This window comes from Canis aureus, chromosome 12 (assembly GCF_053574225.1).
Source record: "Canis aureus isolate CA01 chromosome 12, VMU_Caureus_v.1.0, whole genome shotgun sequence".
Classification (NCBI taxonomy): domain Eukaryota; kingdom Metazoa; phylum Chordata; class Mammalia; order Carnivora; family Canidae; genus Canis; species Canis aureus.
Genome location: NC_135622.1, coordinates 15,898,149 through 15,920,083, shown reverse-complemented (window position 1 = coordinate 15,920,083; position 21,935 = coordinate 15,898,149). Strand labels below are relative to the sequence as shown.

The 21,935-nt window shown below is 44.7% G+C and overlaps 1 protein-coding gene across 9 annotated transcripts in view; it reads left to right on the top strand.

The window, feature by feature from the left end:
• Positions 1-21,935, top strand: part of SLC4A5 (solute carrier family 4 member 5) — a 108,037-nt gene that overhangs the window by 37,132 nt on the left and 48,970 nt on the right. For 8 of the 9 annotated variants that reach the window (XR_013349090.1, XM_077842946.1, XM_077842941.1 and 5 more), the window contains one exon: positions 5,554-5,683. Coding sequence is in view for 8 of the 9 variants with exons in the window: in XM_077842946.1 (XP_077699072.1) it covers positions 5,554-5,683 (130 nt within the window). In the remaining variant the exon portion in view is untranslated. Of the gene's footprint in view, positions 1-894; positions 914-5,553; positions 5,684-21,935 lie in introns of those variants that run through there. The other variant, XM_077842948.1, reaches the window with a different exon arrangement.

Below are 21,935 nucleotides of genomic sequence, written 5' to 3'. Positions count from 1 at the left end.
CTTTCGTCGCAGAAATAGCTGAAGAGTTAGAGGATCAGGAGTTTGGGTTTGAAGCTGGGGACAGAGAGAAACCAGCTCCATGGAATATTATTGACCAAGCATGGTTGCTTTGAAACACGAGACCCCACAGCAACCCTCCCTAACTACCCCACCTCCTCTGGGGCCGTGTAGCCAGAGAACTCTGCCTTGGCAGCCACTCTCCAGCCAGCTCACCTGCAGCCAAGTCTCTTAAGGAGGCCCCAGGGAGTCTCCTGGCAAATCCTACTTCTGCCTTTATAAAGGGGCCTGAGGAGAGGTGCTTGGGCTCTCCTGGAGCCCTCATAGTGGAGGGGGGACGGGGCAGTTGCACCAGCGCTCTCACAGGACTGCTGCTGCTACTGCCCTTGCTGCTGTGAAGACCTGGCTGCCTGCTCCAGCCTCTGAGGCACCACTAAGCCCTTCTCTCCTCTCTCTTCTCTCTCTGGTGCACTTGGGACCCCCGCCCCTCACATTGCTCTCTCACATTTTCTCTCTCTCTCTCTCTCTCTCTCTCTCTCTCACACACACACACACACACACACACACTTCTCTCATACCTCCAGTACCTTTAATTCACCCTCAATACAGTATTTCTTTCTACTCACAATCTCTCTCACTTACTACATCTCTTTTCTCTCCCACACACAGTCCTCCCTCCACCTCTGCAGTCTTTCCCATATTCCCCCCTCCCCTCCCATCTCTGGTCTCTGTCTCTTGTCTTCTCTCCTCCACGCCACCCCTGGTGCTTAACTGGAAACAAAAGTGAATTTTTTGTGACCTGGTGGGGAAGAGGACGTTTGGAGGCAGTGGCCAGGGGGCAGCAGCAGAAACAGACTGGGGCCAGAGGCAGTGCCAACAGCCGGAGACCCCAGCATTCAGCCATTCCAGGGAGCAGGTAATGTCTCAGACAGAGCTACTTCAGGCATCCTGCTCTCTGCCCTGTCTCCTCTTTCTGTGATTGTTTCATTTACTTGTCTTCTTATTTGGACTTGAAGGGGAAAGGGAATTCCAAGCTTAGGGAGCAGTAGGTACCAGGATCCAAGGAGTAAGGTGCCCTCCTCTTCAGAGAACTGTGTATGGTCTGATGTGGCTGGGGTCCAGGCTATCTGGGATTGAGGGTGGCTGGGGTCTGGAGTGTCTGAGGTCAGGGATGGCTGGGGTCAAGGGTATCTGGGGTTAAGGGTGACTGGGTTCCAGGGCAACTGGCTGAGGAACATGGTAGAACCTAAGTAGGCAGGTAAGGGCCAGATCACAAGGGATGTTTTATTTTTTATTTTTATTTTTTTATTTTTTTTTAATTTTTATTTATTTATGATAGTCACAGAGAGAGAGAGAGAGAGAGAGAGAGAGAGAGAGAGGCAGAGACATAGGCAGAGGGAGAAGCAGGCTCCATGCACAGGAGCCCGACGTGGGATTCGATCCCGGGTCTCCAGGATCGCGCCCTTGGCCAAAGGCAGGCGCCAAACCGCTGCACCACCCAGGGATCCCACAAGGGATGTTTTAAACCATGTCATAGACCTTCGGCTCTAGGTAATACAGAGCCTATTAAGGGTTTTTCATATAGAGAGTAACATTATCAAACCTATATTTTTGAAAGAGTAGTTCTTGAACTGTGATTTCATGGAGAACTGGTGTGTCTCTCAGAATCAAAAAGTCATAGTCTTCTCCCAATTTAAAGAAAAAATAAGGTTATTTGTTCAATTAGTTTTTCTTCTGTAAAATTTCCTTAACCTTTGATGTCTGCTAACAAGTATTAGCAACCAATAACCCAGTGAAAGGACTATGTTTAAAGTAATGGAAAAATTCAGAAATAACATTCATCTAAATAAATGTCGTAGATTGAGCTACATACAGATAAATTAATAGTATTTTCTGCTAGTAAAATTATTTCTTACTCCTATGCAAAAGCTTTTACAGTGCTGCCCAAAGAGCACCATGACTCCCAGGAGTGTGTCACGTGTACATGTTTGAAATGTTTTAAAAGCAAACTTTGCTGCCACATAGGGAATAGAGGTGGATTATGCAACCAGAGACAGTGGGAGCAGTAAGGCTCTCGCAGTGTTAGGAACAGGAAATAATGAGAACCTGAAATAAGACAGTGGCATTGGGTAGGAATAAAATGGAGAGAGCTGAAAAATATTTAGGAAGCAAGAGAAAGAAGTTAGTATTTGATTGGACATGAATGGTGAGAAAGAGGCTTCAGGAGGGAGTACAATATTTCTTATCTCGATGGCTGGGTAGTTAGCAGTGCTATATCATTCAAAACTGAGAAGGGCAGAGTTAGGGTATTGGAATAAGGGAACCATTAGGAATATATTGAAATTGACTTGTGAAGGCTACAGAACTCCCAGATGGAGTAATCCAGTTGACAGTTGGAAATGCTCAATACAGGCAGGTCTGGAGGCATGAGTGACCTCATCTATAGGGTGACACCATGAAGAACACAAGATGGTGTAGGGTGTACAAAGAGAAAAGAGAAGGCCAAGGAGAAATCTCAGGAAAGATGAAGATTTATGTAAGACAGGAAAGAGGGGCCAGGGAAAGATATTGAGGAGTCCTTGAAGAGATAGGAAAATATATCAAGAAAGTACTGCATTATGAGAGCCAAGAGTAGCATGTCAGTTCAGAGGGAGCAGTCAGCACCACTGATGACCCAAAGAGATAGGCCAGACCTGCTGGTTTGCTTGGTTTTATTAATTTACTGGTTTGAGAATAAGATAACAAGATCAATCTGAAGACAGGGTTGTATGCTCAGGTGCATAGCATAAATGAGATGAGCAGGGTATAGCAGGGAGTAGTGGGGGTTGTGGCAAACTAAGATGCATATGCCCATTACACTGTGTGTCAACTATACTCAAATAAAAGGACTTTTAAAAAGTGGATATGCCCATCTAAAGGAAGCAGCCATCACTCAGTCCTAGTTGATTTTTGCCAGGAAGGAATGTAGGCACAGTCATCAGAGCATCTGAATTTTCAAGAAAAAATAGAAATCTGGATTGTTAAATGAAATATCATAATTCTTTATGTTAGCAATAATTTCAAAAAAACTTTTATACTATGTGAGAACTAAATTAAGCATATCTTTGAGTTGCCAGTTTGAAATCTCTGTCCCTTAGAGTGATGGGGCTGAACCAGTTGCATCAGGTTGGAAAGTGACTGGGTAAGGAGAAGGTGGAGACCACTCCTTCAAGAAATTGGAGAGAAAGGAGAGCTTGGGTGGCAGGCAGAGTCAGGGAAGAGTGTTCTAGAGTAGGAAGGACTGTTTCTAGGCTGGGAGAAAAATAGTGGAGAGATGAAGTTGAAGACCAAGGTAAGGAAACTAGTTGATAAAATTATGACCCAGCAGAAGGGAATAAATGTGGCCAGAGATTAAGCTGGAGGAAGGACTCCTTTGTTCAAAAACGAACTACAAAGTGGTAAGGGTGCAGAAGAACTGGATGTGATCGATTTCACATCTAGAGGCCTTTAGTTCCTTGGTGGAGTAGATAGGAGATGGATCAAGAGGCTTGAAGAGAGGAGCAAAGGTTAAGAATGGCATCAAGGGGCATGCTGACAAGGATGATTGGGAAGTGGCTGCACTTCTAAGACCTGTACTGTAGGATGGTTGTTTCCAGCAAGGCCCATGAGCCTGGGTGCTGGGGTTGGTGGTGAAGGGGATTAGTACCTGTTACACTCCCGGCCCATGTCATGTGTCTTATACTCCTTATCCGATTTATTTCCTTGTTCTTCCCAACAATCCTGCTCACTCAGACTGAATTCACTCATAAGCAGTGGCAACTCTTGGATTCATACTTATGTCTAGTTGGATTGCAAGCCCATTGTGCACCTCCTCTCTACCAGACCACAGTACCACACTGCCTCTCTCTGTGCCCCCAGGACAATCTTTCAGAAGTGACTGGGTCAATGAATTCTTGTTTGGGCATTGGCTGCCTGGTTTTACTGGGTAGTCAAGGATTAAGAGTGGGGAGTACAATGACAGAGTAGTTGAAATTATTGACCATTGGGTATCCATGGGGAAATAAGTGAGGGTCAGTGGGTATGATAAATTGCAGGGATGCAGGGCCTTGGAGGAAGGGGAAGACTTGATGAAGCCCAGGAGACAGTCAATGAAAGACTGAACCAGGGCAGGGGCAAAGGGATTGGTGAGGAGGGAAATATTCTTAAAAACTTTCAAATGGGGGTGGAGGTGAGAGAAAGTAGTTGAGGTGAAGATGACTCCAGGGTGTCTAGCCTGTACAGTTGGGTAGACAGCCGTGCTTTTAACCAAGGCTTTCCTCATCATGTCCTGCCCCTCTCTTACTCACCATGCTCTAGGCACAATGGCTAGCACACTCTCACTTCAGGGTCTTTGAAACACATGGAGCACTCTTTTTTTTTTTTTTTCCAGAGGTGCAGAAATGGCTCATTCTCTTCCAAGTCACAATTCAAACAAACATTCCCCAGAGAGGTCTTCCTTAACCAATCTAATATAGTTCTCTGGTTGCTTTGTTTTCTTTTTCTAAGATTTTATTTATTTATTTGACAGAGTGAGCACAAGCAAGGGGAGCAGCAGACAGAGGGAGAGGGAGAAGCAGACTCCCCGCTGAGCAAGGAGCCTGATGTGGGGCTCAATCCTAGGACTCTGGGATCATGACCTGAGCCAAAGGCAGATGCTTAACCCACTGAGCCACCCAAGTGCCCCTCCGGTTGCTTTATCTTTTTTTTTTTTTCAGAATGGTTGAAATGATCATTTATGCTTTTGTTTACCTGTTGATTATTTGTTTCTGCCACTAGAACAGACATTTGAGACAGCAAGGATGTATGGGCCTTCATCCCAGCTTTGTTTCCCAACACCTGCAACAATGCCTGGCATATAGTAGACTTTCATGAAATACTGAATGAGGGGAAGGAAGGAAGGGAGGCAGGAAGGGGAAGCATGTTGGGGAAGGGCACATGTTCATGTTGGAATGCTAACTTTTGAGGTGCCTGAGATACACCCAGGAGGTGACATCCCTGGGCAGTCAGAAAGCAGGCCAGGATCTCAGGAATATGTTGTCACCTACCCATGAAGAAGGTGGGCTCTTGTGGCACACCAGTACAAGCATGTCCTTTCACAGATTGCTTCTTCAAGGCCAACACTGGGAGTTGACTGGTTTTGGGGCCCAGTGGGAAAAGGGGTCCCTCTGGGTTTGGTATGCTGAAGTTGAGTCAGAGTTTTTCTCACTTCTCACTTTTCTGTTTCCTATCCTTGCTGTCACCCAGCTTTGGCCATTTTCTATCCTTCTTCATTGTCAGCTATAAGACCCTGGAGTCTGAATCCAAACTAAAACCTTTTATCCCTTTATCTCAAAGAATATCTCACCCACATCCAATTCCGAGTCCTGAGTCTAGCTTCACCCAGAAGCTGGACTTAGTTTTACTAAATTAGGAAATACTTTTCCCTTGAGCTTGGCTCTGGCTCCATTGCAATTGGCCTTGCAGCCCTTGTCCTCCTCCAGGCCATTCAGCAGATCCTGCTGCCCATTTTTTTTTTTTTTTTTTTTTTTTTTTTTGCAGGGTCTCCAGCTGCTGAGCAGCTCCAGGACATCCTGGGGGAGGAAGATGAGGCTCCCAACCCCACCCTCTTCACAGAAATGGACACTCTGCAGCACGACGGAGACCAGATGGAGTGGAAGGAGTCAGCCAGGTGAGGTGCAGTCCTGGGGGAGGGGAGGGGAGGGCTCCCCCCTGCGGTCTGCCTGGGACCCAGGCTGAGCTGACCCTCCTGGTGGGAAGGACCAGTAACCAGTGGCATCTTGCACCTTGAGTTCTGCTGGGGCACTCTTTGGCCCCTAAAGACCTCCACATCTGCCTTCCTTGGTGTCCAGAACTAGACTGGACACTAAGGAGCAAACAGATACTTATCATTTTGTCTTTATTCTCAAATTAAAATCCAAGTGGGAAAGTAGAACAAACATACATGACACCATGAGAGAATAATAACAAAAACATATATTCTTTCTTGTCAAATGGTTCAAACTAAATGTGATAGAAGGGAAAGCACCAAGGAGCTAGGGTAGGCAAGGAGGGCTTCCTGGAAGAAAGAAATGTAGTCATGAAAAATCCAGGTGGAATGGTCCAGTGGGCCTCTGAAGCAGAGTTTGAAGTGGGACAAGCAGAGTGGAGCTCTGGAGGCACATGTGGGGTGGGGGTGGGGGGACAGAGGAACTGTGTATATAGAGTCAGTAGAAGGAAAAAAAAGAGTCAGAAGACTGTTGAGGAACCACACGGTGAAGACATGGAGCCAAGGGAGGATTGGAGTGAGTAGCAGTGTTGGCCGTACCCAGTGGCTGGGACAGAGTGGCCTTCTACCTGAACTGGCCTGATCAGCAACACCAACTGCTGCTGAGAGTCTAAGGAAAAGGAAGGATATGGTAGGAGGTAGAAGGGCTGGTGAGAGTGGAGGGACCCTGGGAAGGATGTTGAGAAAGTCCGGAAGATGGACCATACCAATGTTTCTTGACCCTTTTTTTTTTTTTTTTTTTTTGTATTAGTGTGCCCCTTACCCCTGAGAAATTTTAATTCAACTTTATTAAATTATTATTTGATTTATGTCTAATGAGAGGAATAAAATACTAAGGAACATGATTCTGTCAGATTGGCTTGAACTTTGGAGTGCCATAAATCATGGTGATTGATATTTGAAATTTTTGCTCCCCCAAGACCCCTTTGGGGCTGTTGTTGCCATAGTTGAGAATGCCTGGACTGTCACCTGTATCTAGGACTGGCTCTTCCCAGGCTGTTCCAACCATGGCCTGGGCTCTTCCCTTACCCATTAACCTCCCTCACCTGGGCAGTGACTCTGTAGAGTGGGGAAGAGCAGGTTTGGACATCCCCAAGCCTCTCCCCTACTAATCTCTCCCGGAAGAAAGGCCACTGGGTGGACTACCAAATCCCTGCTGGCCTTGGGGAAGGAATGAATTCCTACCTCCTGGCCTGCCAGAAGCCCTTGAGCCTTGACCTATCAGCCATTCACTGAGCCCTTACTATATGCTAGATAATTTCCAGGCTCCTCTCACTCAAGCTGCACATTGCCCCTAAGGAGGTGGGAGCTATTATGATCCCCATTTTATAGATGAGGATACTGAGGTTTAGAGGGCCATATAGCTTGCAAAGGTCAGTGTGCTGGCTGCTGAGCCTGGGATCTAGCTCAGGCCTGTCTGACCCTAGCCTAAGGGCTTCTGCACTTTGTGTGCTTTCCCTATTTTCTCAGCTACCTCCCTCCCCATTCCTCTAACTTCGAGAGACTCTGTTTGGGTTTCCATGGGAATACATGAGCCTGGAGGCAATTCCACTGGAATGGGACATAAATGGAAAAAGTCACAGAGACCAGAGCATCTATTCAGGGCTGAGAAGAGAGGGGTAGGGCATTTTATTTTATTTTATTTAAAGATTTTATTTACTTATTCAAGAGAGACACAGAGAGAGGCAGAGACATAGGCAGAGCGAGAAGCAGGTTTCCTGCAGGGAGCCCAGTGTGGGACTCGATCCCAGGACCCTGGGATCATGACCTGAGCTGAAAGCAAACACTCAACCATTGAGCCACCCACGCATCCCGAGTAGGACATTTTAAATGACCAGGGCCTGGTCTGGACTCCTGTGGCTTAATGTCTCTGAGGAGCTTGTACTTCTCCTCCCTTCCTTGTCTAAGATGGGCAAATAGAAGGAATGTTGTGAAGGGCCTTCTCAGAGACCCAGGAAAAAGAGTGTGTTTTCCCCACTGGGTGAGGTCTGTATCTGGTGCCAGGACCAGACTTCCATGAGGGCTTATCATGTACTCCCACAGAGCCTCAGGGCCCCCAGAGACCTGATTGTCTGTCATCCTAGGCAAAATACTATTTCTGATCTCTGAGAATGGATCCATAGAGCCTTCTGCACTATAGACCCTGTAATGAAGCTTATAAACTGTAGGAGATGATGTTTCTAGAAGGAGGCTTTTCCTGAAATATAAAGGGGTCTGATCTGAGTTACCATCTGCAAGCTGATAGGTTTCCCTGCAAGGCTTTCTGAGGACAGCATCTGAGGTGATTATGGAAGGGTCCTGAGTGGACCTTAAACCAATAGTGAGAGGAAAGTTATGGCTCAGAGAAGTTAAAATGGCTGAATGCAATTCCAGGCAGATGTGAGGGAGAAGCAGCTTGGAGGCCAACTTGGGGATAGGAAGCCATGGGAGGAGAGGAGCTCTGACCTCCCTACCTTGAGTCCCAACCCCCCCCTTTCTCTACCTAGCCTCTTTTAATCTTTTGTCCAGCTAACCTCATCAGGTCTCCAGCTCATTGCTGGAGGTATGACCAGCAAGCCTATAGAAAGGTCAGAGAGAAGGGCATGACCATTGGCCAACATGTCCACCTTGGCCTGAACAGTTGTACTAAGAACTCCTCCAGATAAACCACAACAGTAAAGGTACCTGGGGACAGCCATATCCTCCCACAGAAGATCAGGAAGTATTTCCCTCACCTGACAGGCTGGGAGATCTACTCTGGGAAGCTAGAGGTCTTAGAAGTCTCCAGAATCCAAGAATCTGCGAATCCTAGTGGGTTCTGGGCCTCCTTGGGGGTAACAGGAGAAAATGATGGTGGTGTGGGGGAGTGGACAACCCCTTACACAGACATTTAGGCCCTGGGAGAGTTGCAGGCCTATACCACATCAAAGGGAATGCAGGAAGGGACCCTTTAATAAAAGTATTTAATTTGCTGCAGGAGTGTTTGCTTTATTGAGTTAGGAGATTAACAGAGTGAAAATCTCAAATCCGCAAGGAATTTTCTCTGGTGGTACTTTGTCGGGGGTTATTAGTTTGGAGGATGTTTTGAGCCCTTGACGGATTTAAATGGCTTTTTGCGCTCCACTGAAGCCTTGCCCCTGTGCACATGATGGGGACTGTGTGTGCAGGCGTCACTTCTAGTGTGATCAATGCTAGTAGGTCAGGCTGTTAATGAGATAGATTTTTACTAACTCAGCCTCTTTAGCATTCCCGGGAGGAAAATGCAGCTGGCTGTTTGCGGATACTGACCTTGCCTGAAGGGAGGGCTGGGTCAGGTGGGAGTGGGCACACAACCCCCTCACTTCCAGCAAATAATTCACCCAGCATTCTGTCTTCTCTCAAGCCCAAGTCGGCCTGGCTGCGAGGACAGGAAGAGAAGAATGACCTGGGCTGGAACCCACCCAAGTGTGGAGGGCCCTTTGGGGTTACTCAGAGACAGCCAAAGCTCAGAGCCTTCCAAGAGTTCTCAGAGCAAATTCCAAATCCAAGCTGCCTCTGATCCTCCACTCAGAGTGGACCAAGCGAGTGAACTTTCCAGAGGTTCTTATGAGACATACCTGCTTTGATGATGTTTGTGTGATAACCAGGGAAAGGGCAGAAAGAAAAGCAGGAAAAGTGGGTCGCTTAATTGGGTCAAACCAGATCCATATATTTTCAAAAGCATCTTACTTGTGGAGATGCTTGCACACTTCCTATGTGATAGAGGGGAAAGCCTGAGCTTTGTCTCAGCTTTGAAATTTCTCCCATTTAAGATCTTGTAAAATGCCCCCCTAGTATCATTTCCCTGCTTAGTCTGGGGCAGAAGGCACCCCCAGCCCTCTGCTCACTACTCACCTGTGATCACATGTATAAGTCCAGAGGGGCCTACTTTGTGGATTAAAGCAGAATAGGAAGCTGAGAACTCTTAGCACAGAAGTCAGCAAGCCTCATTCATTCATTTAACTATGTTTTTAAAAGATTTTTATTTACTTAGTTGAGAGAGCACACATGTGCACATGCTGAGCAGGGATTCCTGACACGGGGCTCCACCCCAAGACTCCAGGATTATGACCTGAGCCACCTAGGCACCCCCATTCATTGAACTGTTATTTACAAAGTGTTCACTGTCTGTAAGCCTGAGCCAGCTGCTGGAGATACCAAAATGAACACAGCAGATACTGTCCCTGCTCACTTGGGCTTTCAGTTGAATGGGGCATAGAAGTGGATAAAAAGGCATTTGAGGATGGGGTGCTGTGAAAGCATAGTGTAGGGGCACCTAGCCCAGACAGCAGGGGTGAAGGAAAACAACCGGGAGCAAGAGGTATTCACGCTGAGACCTGAAAGATAGGTCAGAATTAGTGAGGAGAGGGTATGGAAGGGGGGAAAGGAGAGGTCCCTGGAGCAAGGAGGATGGACACACAAAGGAAAGGGCAGAAATGCTCTGTGGCTGGGCTGCAGAGTGAGTGGCCAGAGTTTACATTGGGCTCCACTCTTGGTGTTGGACCTACTGTGGGTCTGGACATGTATAAGGACATGCATCCACTTTTATGGTATCATATACAGTAATTTCACTGCCCTAAATATCTTCTGTGCTCTGCTTATTTGTATCTCTCTCTCCCCTAATCCCTGGAAGCCACTGATCTTTTTACAGGATTTGAGACCTATCTTAACAGGGAGAATTGGCAGGGTTTAGTGACAGGTGGCATGTTGAGGATCAGGACAGTCAGGGAGATGCCCAGCTTTCCAGCTCGAGCAAGCAGGTTACTCGGGATAGCAATTTAGGAAACACAAGAGGAATAGCAAGGTTTCATTTTGTTGGGTATTTTGTTTTGTTCTGGTGGATCTTGATGATGAGTTCCCTCTGGGACATGTTCTGTTTGAGGAAACTGCAAGGGGAAGTGTCCAGCAGGTCGGCATGTAGAGATAGAGGTCTGGAGCTCGGTATAGAAGCACAGATTTGTCAGTGATCAAACCCATTAGAAAAGGGTAAAGTTGGGGCACCTGGGTGGCTCAGTGGTTGAGTATCTACCTTTGGCTCAGGTCATGATCCCCGGGGTCCCAGGGTTGAGTCCTGCATTGGGCTCCCTGTGGAGAGCCTGCTTCTCCCTCTACATTGCTGCCTCTCTCTGTGTGTCTCTCATGAATTAAAAAAAAATAATAAAAAAAATTTTTTTTAAAGGGTAAGGCCCTTGAGGTCTGTGAAGTGAGGAGAGTTGCCAGGGCAGAACCTCCAGATCACTAACATTTTGAGGGATGGGCAGAGGGAGTGGAGCCCACCATAGAGACTGAGGAAGAGCAACCAGAGAGGCAGGAGGGAAACAAGAGGGGTGCTGTGTCCTGGAAACCAGGGGCAGGGAGACATTCAAGATGGAAGGAGTGGCCAGGGGCACCTGAGTGGCTCAGTGGTTGAGCATCCGCCTTTGGCTCAGGTCGTGATCCCAGGGTCCTGGGATCAAGTCCCACATTGGGCTCCCACAGGAAGCCTGCTTCTCCCTCTGCCTATGTCTCTGCCTCTCTCTCTGTCTCTCATGAATAAATTAATAAAATCTTTAAAAAATTAAAAGGAAGGAGTGGCCAACAAAGGAGGGAAGAAATGAAGAGTATCCATAAGATGGAGAGATGAGAGCAGTCCCGGGTGGCATGGGGTAGAGGGTGGAGAAATCAGAATGGAGGGTGGGTTCAGTGGAAAAATTCTTCTAAGATGCTTGTCTGTGGAAGGTGGTAGTTAGGACTCTCAAGGGAGGCTTTTGTTCTGTGTCTGTAAGCATAAGAAATCTGAGCATACTGAATGCTGATGGAAAAAAGCCAAATGAAAGAGAATGGTTTAGGAGCTGCTAGGGGGCATGGGGGTGGTGGGGGGAGAGGGGAAGGGGAACCCTGAGCCCCCAGCTAGGAAGGCCATATCCCTTCTATGTGACAGGCCTGAGGGAGCAGGGCAGCTGCAGTGAGATGCTTGGGGGTTCCTCGCAGGAGTGGAAGGGCTGGTGACTGCCAGTGCCATTTCTTGTTGGAGGAGGTGAGGAGCCCACGAGCTGAGTGTGGGAGCTGCAGGTAACCAGGTGGTCCTGAGGCAGGTGAGCTGCTGGCAGGCCTGGGGCCTCCTGTTTTCCTGCAGTGGAGTCATGTGTGGAGATTTGTGGCCAGATGAAAGTTTTTTTTTTGTTGTTTTTTTGTTTTGTTTTTCTTTGTTTTTTTTTGTTCTTTTTTTTCTTTTTTTCAGATGAAAGTTTTTAAAGTTGTTTGACTGGCTACTTACTTCCTGGTCTGAATAGTTACACTGTCTTTATCAAGCCGCTTGCACATCCAATAGCTAACATTGTCCTTCCCTCTTCCTCCACTAGTCAAACACTGATATCTGACACTTATGCTGAGAAAGTGGGCAAAAGCGATTTTATGCGAATCAGAACCTGGACCAAGGCAACGTTCCCCCAGGCCTCAGAGTCCCTGCTTGCAGCCAGCACTCTCCCCTGCGAGCTGTGTGTCTATCCCCAGGGACTTAGTGATCACTTATAGTAGCACAGCTCAGGGTAGGAGATGCATGAGGCCCCAACACCCCTAGAGGGGCCACCTTCAAAGCACCTGCCATCAGGTTGGGGAAGCACCAGTGTGCACCTGTGGGGACAGCCAGGCAGTGACACAACACCATCACCTGGTGGGCTCAGGATGGTAAGATAGGATTACCTGGCTAGTGATTGGGATAGGAAGGCTAGCTAAGTGAGGAGAGAGGGCAGGCCTCCACCTGGATGTGGCTTGACTAGCTGGTAGTTCCTCAGAATCCCTAGAAGCTAGTCAGCAGGAAGATCACCTCTCTACAACCAACGAAATTCTTGGTTGGCTCCCACAGATGCAGTTGTCAAGAGGGAAGAAACCCCACCATCAGACTACCTTGCATGCCAAGACACCAGTTGATTCATCCACCTACATATATATAAGTATATAAATACATATTTGTCTAAATCCAAATATATATTTTTAACTTTTAAATATCTAAATAGCTATCTACTTATAATTTTTTATTAAGGAAAGTTTCAGACACCATAAGTAAAACATTTTGAGCCCCATGTATCTATTACCCAGCTTCATCAATGATTAATACTGATCTATCTTCACCACTTTTTTGGTCTGCTTTTAGGAATTTTGTTTCTGCTGCAATGTTTTAAAGAAAATTCCACTTGTTGTAAACATTTTAGTATACAACTTTATGAAATTAGGCATCTTTTATAAACATAACCACAATGTCATTATATCTCCTAACAAAATTGAGAACAATTCCTTAATATGATAGTCTACATTCAAATTTCCCTAATTGTCTCAAAAACATCCATTTATTGTTGGTTTATACAACTTCAAATCAAAGCAAGGTCCACAAATTGATTTTGGTGGTTATGTCTCCTGTGTTGTCAGGATCAGAACTGTTAGACTCCAGAGATGCTGAAGGAATAGACCTCCCTGAAAACCCTTTGCCAGGTGTTCTTTATGCTAAAGTCAAGAGCCTCCCTGTCTGATATGTCCAGCTTCACAACCATAGCCTAAGTTCAAGTGAGCTGTCAGAGCCTGTGTACGATGGCCAAAGGAGAGAGAAATGCCCCTGTCTTTGTTAGGGCATGTTAGGCCACAAGTAACAGAAGCCCACTCAAACTAACTTATGCAAAAGGAGGGAGCATCAACAGAATGTAGGATGACCTCATAGTACTCAGGGATGGTCAGATATCTCAAGGCCTGGGTGCAGGAAGCCAGGCTGTCCTCTTTCTCTGCTTCTGGTTTCTGCTTCTCTCTGGGCAGCTCCTTCACTCTTCTGTAGCTGGCTTCCCCAATTTGTTCCCATCCTTGGCTATTCCTTAGCTTCCACATTTGCATCTACTCTAGTCAAGTGACCATCTCTCTTTTTTTTAAAGATTTTATTTATTTATTCATGAGAGACACAGAGAGAGAGAAAGATGCAGAGACATAGGCAGAGGGAGAAGCAGGCTCCATACAGGGAGCCTGATGTGGGACTCGATCCTGGGACTCCCGGACCAGGCCCTGGGCTGAAGGCAGCGCTCAACTGCTGAACCACCCAGGCTGTCCTCAAGTGACCATCTCATACTGTGTAGCTATTTATCCATCCTGATTCCTAATTCTTCAATGACACCTGATTTGCCCAACTTTGGTTGTCCTATCACTCTGACCTAAATCAGAGTTATGGGAAGGTTCAGGAAAGGCTGGTCATGGTTTGGAGAACATACCCCCACGAATGGCAGCAGAGCAGACACACATCCGAAATATGTATTTTTCACGTATGTAGTAGTGAAGATATGCACTTTATGTAATCTATTCTTTGGCTGCAGTTGTGCTTCTACTGCCAACCAGAATTTGCAGAATTCTTCAGGCCACTGTGAGAGGTGGTAGTTTTGTAACCTGTCCCCCTCTTGGATGAGCACTTCAGAGATCACATCCAATCTTTGTACATTGACACCTATTGTCACTATCAATTCCTAGGGCGGTGGAAAAGTGGAAGCTTTAATCTGTGGATCTAGGAGAACTTTGGAAAGTTTATCTTATCTACACTTTTTCCCCTTCATTCTAAAAATATTTTAGGGGATGTTGTATGAGGTTCTGTGGGAGAATTGAAGTGAGCCATGCATGGATCTGTCCTCAAGATGCTTATGACCTGGTGCAGGTGTCAACAAAATTCTTCTAAGGGACTAATAGTATTTTAGGTTTTCTGACCACATATGATCTTTTTCTTCTTCTCCTTTTCCTCCTCCTTTCTTACTACTTTTTAAAAATGTAAACACCATTCTTAGCTAGCTGGCCATACAAAAGCAAGCTATGAGGCACTTTTAACCCATGGGATGGGGTTTTTGACCCCTGATCTAGTGTAAAAGGCAGGTGTGTTTTCATATACGTGGATAACTAAAACCCAGGGATATACTGTGGAGTGATGAGGACAGAGCTCTAGAGTCCAAAGGCTTTCTCTTATAAGCTGCATGACCTTGAGCAGGTTCCTTCCTCTGAGTCTCTGGCCTCCTAACCGGGACAGTAATAGTAACAGATCTTCTTCAAGGGGCTGATTTGAGGATTCAGTGAGATAATATATGTAAAATACTTAGTATAACACCTGGCACATAATATGTGCTCAGTATGATTTAGCCACTGTTGTTATATTGAGTGCCATGTGATAAATGACACAGGATGGAATGGGAGTCAGGGGAAGGAGCAATCTCTTCAAGCTGGGTCCCTGGGGAGGCTTTGCAGGGATGAAGTGACCTTTGAACTAGGGCCCGAACAGCAGAGGTGGGAGAGAGAGCATCCAGGTAGAGAAGAGGGCCTTTCCTGAGAGGCAGTAAGGAGCAGGTGTTAGCAGACTCTGAGGGAGAATGACAAGTCTATAAATGACAGTCCTTTGGAAATAATTACAAAAGCTTCCTGGACACACAGAAAAGTGGCCTTCAGAGAGTTTTGATTGAAACCTTTCCCTGAAGGAACCAGTTAGGAATTTGCCAGTAGCTGTGTCTGATGGCACTCACTTAGCTGTGGGCTCCCCCTTACCCATGAATGAAGACATGATATGCAACAGGAAAGACCCTTCACCGAATGCATGAGCTTGGGGGCAGAGTGCCCACACCTATTCCATTGACCACAGCCCCTGGAATGACACACCTCGACCTCCTCCCTGCCAGCTCACTGCTGAGTGCACTTTTTTGAGAAGTTATTCTCCAGTAATACCCAAATTGCACTGCATAACTAAAGGCCCTGAGAGGAGACTCCTATCCTAGCAAAAGGAGAGACTTTCAATCACAGGGAGTTAGTCAGCCATGAAAGCACATGGGGTTTGTTCCAGAACAGTCTAGGACAGAGGTGTCCACGTGTCTGGTCCCAGGTAAATTTCATTTGCAGAGATAGAAGATTCCAGACATTTTATCCTATTAAATATTTGAGTCACTTAAACCTCAATCATGATTCTATATCTTTCTAATAATAGTCTGGCTTTCCTGGTGCATCTGCCTGTAAGGAGAGAAAGCAAAGATTGCAAGATGACAGTAACTAACTCTGTAACTGTTGTAAATCTCATTGTAAATTTAGGTTTATACATCAGTCCTTGTGAATTTGATTGACATTAGTCAGTATCCTTGGACCTAGTCATCTCTGGGACTATAAAAAGACAAATTTCTGAGTCTGTTCTGAGGTGGATACCACAAGAGACTTGTGATGCTTTTGTCTTACTGATACCTTCTAAACTTCCACATATACATGATGACCCTTGATTCATGCCTTCCCACTCAGTCTTTTATACTTTATAATCTTTCAAATTCACTGGCAAGTTTGGTTTGTGAACATATATACCATATGTATAATTTTAATCAGTTGTAGAAATAACTTTTTGTATTACTTCACATGCATATTTTAATGCATGTGTTTATCATTATGTAGTAAGAATTTGCCAAATAAGTTGTAGGAATAGGAAAGAATTAGCTTAGGAGCTCCCCTTTTATCATCTCTTGGTGCCTCTTTCAAAGACTGAACTAGGGAATATCTAATGATATCTCCTAGACATCTCCAGGAAAATTCTTCAATGGCCCATAAGAGAATGAACACTGGACTTTGGTTTCTGCTGAAAATTTCAGGGCATTGATATGACTCAAATTAAGTTAAACAGCTTTGCTGGATGATGGGAGGAAACTCATATTCATGTTACTTTTAAGAAATGATCTCTTAAAGTCTCAAAATTTATTACCAGCTGGCCCTAGCAGCAAGCAAAAAACACCATGTCTTGATGCTTTGTAACTGATACATGGAAGTCAAGTCTTTGGACAATGGGTAATGGGGTAGGGATGGGAGAGTTACAGAATAAAGTCTGAGGCCATGGAGATGGAGAATCATCACAGTGTAAGTGTGTACTTCTCAACTTTTATGTGAGTCAGCATAACTTCATCTAAGCAATAAACGCACACAAATAGAAGTCTTACAACAAATGTTTAGAGGCAACATAACCTTAATATTAAAGGTTGCATTCTATACATATTTTTTTATCTTTATTTTTAGTGTAAGAAATCTTTGTGCTCCACATAGGGCTTGAACTCACAACCCCAAGATCAAGAGTCATGTGCTCTTCTGACTGAACCAGCCAGATGCCCCTATATTTTTTTAATCTTTAAATTTAGGATATTCTAAGGGGAATTTTTTAAAGATTTTTTTAAAGATATATATATATATATATATATATATATATATATATATATATATTTTTTTTTTTTTTTTTTTTTTTTTTTTTTTTGAGATACAGAGAGAGAGAGAGGCAGAGACACAGGAAGAGGGAGAAGCAAGCTCCATGCAGGGAGCCTGACATAGGACTCGATCCCAGGTGTCCAGGATCAGGCCCTGGGCTGAAGGCAGCGCTAAACCACTGAGCCACCCGGGCTGCCCTCTAAGGGGAGTTTTTACAAACAAATTAACCAGGACACAATTTAATAATAATGATATGCAAAATAAGCACAGAAAGAAATGACCTTCACTCCAATCAAAATGTTTATCTATATTCTCCAGATTTTACTCTTAGCTGACCGTGCACATGACCTGCTCAGTGTCCCCTCAAAGACCTGTGTCTTCTTTTTAAAAGTACTGATGTCCACTTCTCAGGCCCCTGAGATTCTGGTGTCATTAGCCTGGGGTTCAGCCCTCAGTGTTGGAATTTGTAACAAGCTCCCAGATGCCATGAATGCATATGAGGTCAAGAACCACTGATATGCTAGCCAGGGCAGGGCAAGTGGGGTTATAATTTAAATCTCTATCTGAGGATAGAGCTACAATTCAGGTCTCCTAGTTTTCAGCTTTTTCCAGGGCCTAAAAGGAGAACCCCCTCTTCTTCTCACAACCTGGGTTTAAGTGTTGGAAAGCCTCAGTGGTACCTGGTAGTTTGTTCTGTGACACTTTCTACTACTGTTGGTATTAACTCCTCAGCAGCTTCTGTGCAGCTTCTGTGCAACTGTGCAGCAGTTGTATCTGTGGCCAAGTTACAAGTCACAGAAAAGGCCTCGGTTTCAGATTCCCTTTGCATGACAGGGAACTGCTTTCTGTGACATGTGACTCTTCAAGGTTCTGTCCAGCTCCACCCCAGCCAGAAGAAGGGTACCTGGTGCCTGCCCCCCGCCTGGACAAAATCCCTGCAAGTTCTTTTCCAGCCAGAGATTTTCTTTCCACTTGACCTGCTTCCCCAACTCTAATTCCCTACTTTCTGAAGCCAATCATGGTATAAAGGTCATTTTGTAATGAGTTTCTTGGGATTACACATTAACCATTTTATCAGGCTTCTGAGAATTTTTAAGCAAGGTTCTGGTCAGAGGCTTTTTAAAGAGCCCATTCCTTTATTCATTCTGAAAAGTGGTTAAACCCCAGTCATTTCTTCAAAGCAAGACTTCACCCACTACATCAAGATTTTAAAAGCATCTGAGGTATTTTTCTGTGCAACCAGGTTTAAGAATCATTATCCTAGGATAGTGGTTCTTAAAGTGTGGTCCCTAGATCACAGCATCAGCATCACCTGGGAACTTGTTAGAAATGTCCAAATCCTTGGTGCAGTCTCCCCTCTACCCGACACCTATGAAATCAAAAACTTTAGGATTGAGGGATCCCTGGGTGGCGCAGCGGTTTGGTGCCTGCCTTTGGCCCAGGGCGCGATCCTGGAGACCCGGGATCGAATCCCACGTCGGGCTCCCTGCATGGAGCCTGCTTCTCCCTCTGCCTGTGTCTCTGCCTCTCTCTCTCTCTCTGTGTCTGTGTGTGTGACTATCATGAATAAATAAATAAAATCTTTAAAAAAAAAAAAACTTTAGGATTGAGACCCAGTAATCCATATTTTCCTAAGCCTAACCAGTGATACTGATGTGTGTGTAAGTTTGAGAACCCTGTCCTCAGTGTTTACTATTGGAGAAATAGGAAGACTGGGAGAGGTTTGAGAGGAAGTGACCCTCTTGATGGGCAGTGGAAAATGAAGGGGTCATATCTGGAAAACAGGAAAAAGGGCATTTTACTATATAGATCCACGACCCTTAAAAGTAATCTGAAGACCAGCAGTGTAGGCGTGCCTGGGAACTTATTAGAAATACAGAATCTGAGATCACACCCCAAATCTGCTGAATCAGAATCTGTATTTTAACAGTATCTCTGTGTGATTTGTATGTACATTAAAATTTGAGACACACTGGTATAGAGTATGTACTCCAGTTATAAAAATTAGGGAAACAAAATTTAAAAATGGCCATGCTAGGAAGGAGACTCTGGAGATACAGTTCTGCCTTTCAGCTGGTATTCTCAAAGCCATTCTAAGGGAAAGAGAACATGTTTCCTCTTGTATAAGGAGGGTGGGACGCATGTACACAGAGCTACTTGTCTGCATTGGGACCGCAGACAAGTCCAACTTCCCTAAGTGACACAGTTCTATATGATTCCAGAGTAAGGGCTCCTCAGTTCTCAGGGCACTGTTATATAAACTGGGAGTTTCCATGGCCAGGCCACCCTCCTGAAGGAGTGACCATCTAGGCATCTTATGCCTATTTTACAAAATCTCCCAGGCAAGGCGATTCTAATAGGCAGCCAAAATTGAAAACCATCACTGCAGATCTTGGGTCCTCTGTGTTTCCATGTTCCACTCAAGGTAAAAGTGAGCTCAAAGTCTAGTAGTTACCATTAAAAATATAAAATTAAGTTTCAGGGCACAGGCTAGCTGTTTCAACATCTAGATTCCCAAAATAGTTGCAAGGAGGACCTGGAGAGGTGTTTCTAGTTAAGTTGTTGAGCATCCTGGAATTTTTTTGAAATCAAGTTCTCAAGGGATGTTGGTAGTAGGAGACTAGATCTGATGTTGTCCTGAACCTGAAAATAGTAACTTTGCTTTTCTGCAGACTATGTTCAGGTAGGTTGATGTCTTTGTCTGTTTGTGTATAGAACTAATGTTTTATGAGACCTAACACAGTATAAATAGCAGAAATTCTGGGAGGCAGAGAGAACCTATTGTCTGTGCCACCTGGAGTTAATAGAGGATGTTTCAAAGTGAAACCTCAAAGTTTCACCTACTCCTTCCAGGTAGAGTTGCATTAGTATAGGCAGAAAACTGAAGAATGGATGTCATGGCAGAGAAATGCCTGAGAATGTTCACCCAGGATGTTTATGAGACAGTATAGAAAACAGTCAACCCAAGTGGCCCCATGTACTGGGATATGTCACACCTTTGGGTGGATAGGGCAAGACCGTGGACTAGCAAAGGGTCTTCAGTGGCAAGGTGACAGTATAATTTATCTTGCATATTAAAAAAAAACAGCAATGTGATTGCTTGCATGGAAGAAAGACTCTCAAGGAGAAGGTAAGCATCTTCTCAGTCAGAACATTTGGACTGATCCTTTGATCTCTTCCTTACAAACCCTTATATATATATTTTAAAGATTTTATTTATTTATTCATGATAGACAGAGAGAGAGAGAGAGAGAGAGAGAGAGAGGCAGAGGCATAGGCAGAGGGAGAAGCAGGCTCCATACAGGAAGCTTGACATGGGACTCGATCCCGGGACTCCAGGATCACGCCCTGGGCCAAAGGCAGGCACTAAACCGCTGAGCCACCCAGGGATCCCCAACAAACCCTTGTATTAATACAACTTTTAGGAAACCTTTGTACTGACTTCATACAGACTTGGATCTACCAGAATTTAGCTGATGTTCCCCCAAAACAGATTTTCCCATTTAAAAAACTGCACTTTGGTAAATATGAGGCAAGTGTATGTGTGGCATCCACTCCAGTTTCCATAGTGAAGTTCTAAACCTTCCACCTTATGTCCATTTGAGCCCCCAAGGCCCTGCCAGGCACCTGGTTAACTGATCTCAAATAAATGTAGTAAGTCAGGATGTCAAACATTCGTAATGCAAAGTTCTCACACAATTGTGTAAAGAGGAAATCTGATAAAGGAAAAAATGTCCAACCTTATTTGTAATTCAAAGAATGCAAATGTGATGTAAATTTTCAATTACCAAAGGAACAGAAGTGAAAAAAGATAATATCAGGATTTGAGAGACTTCAGGGTAATGTGAGGTTTCCTGTACATTGACAGAGATGTAAATTGGCAGAAGCTTTCTGGAGAACAGTTTGGGGATGTATATCACACACTTAAAAATATGCAGACACAGCAATTCCACTTCTGAGAGTTTATCCTAAGGAAATTATTGAGCAGGACCAAGGATATTCAAGCCAGCCTTGTTTGTAATAAAGATTAATTAGAAATAACCTAAATGTCACCAAGAAATAACCTAAATCATATCAACTGTGGTCCATTCATATAATAAAATAATACTAAAGAGCCTTTAAGATGGGGGCACATGGGTGGCTCAGTGGTTGAGCATCTGCCTTTGGCTCAGAGCATGATCCTGGGGTCCTGGAATTGAGTCCCCACATGGGGCTCCCTGCAGGGAGCCTGCTTCTCCTTCTCCCTATGTCTCTGCCTTCCTTGCTCTCTGTGCTTTTCATTAATAAATGAATAAAATCTTTTTTAAAAAACCTTTAAGATGATACGAATATTTATAGACATTTGTGGACATGAAATAATGTCCAATAGATATTAGGTCCTTATGGTATTTTTTTTCTTATGGTATCTTTAATGTAAAACTGTGTGTGTACATGTACACATGTGCTTTCATAACCATGATAGTCATGGAGGGGTGCTTGGGTGTCTCAATTGGTTAAGTGTCAGACTCTTGATTTCAGCTCAGGTCATGATCTCAGGGTGGTAGGATCGAGCTCCATGTTGGGCTCTGCTCTGGGCATGGAGCCTGCTTAAGATTCTCTCTCTGTCTCTCCCCGCCCCCCCCCCTCCTTTTACCCCTTTACCCCTTCCCTCCCCTCCCCCTCAAGTATATGCTCTTTCTCTCTCAAAAATAAGTAAATAAAACAATAATGATAGTCCTTGAAATATCAACCATGGTGTCCTCTGGTTGCAAGATCTTTGAATGCCTCTACTTTATTTTTTATTGTTTCTAAAATTACAACAGCAATGTTATTTATTTTACATTAGTTACTGACACAGTATGTGCATTATATGCTGGGCTCTGCTCTAATTGCTACATACTATTATTATTCCTGAAGAAAAAAAATGATAAGTTCCACAGCTAATGAGGGAGCTGGGACTCACAACCCCGTT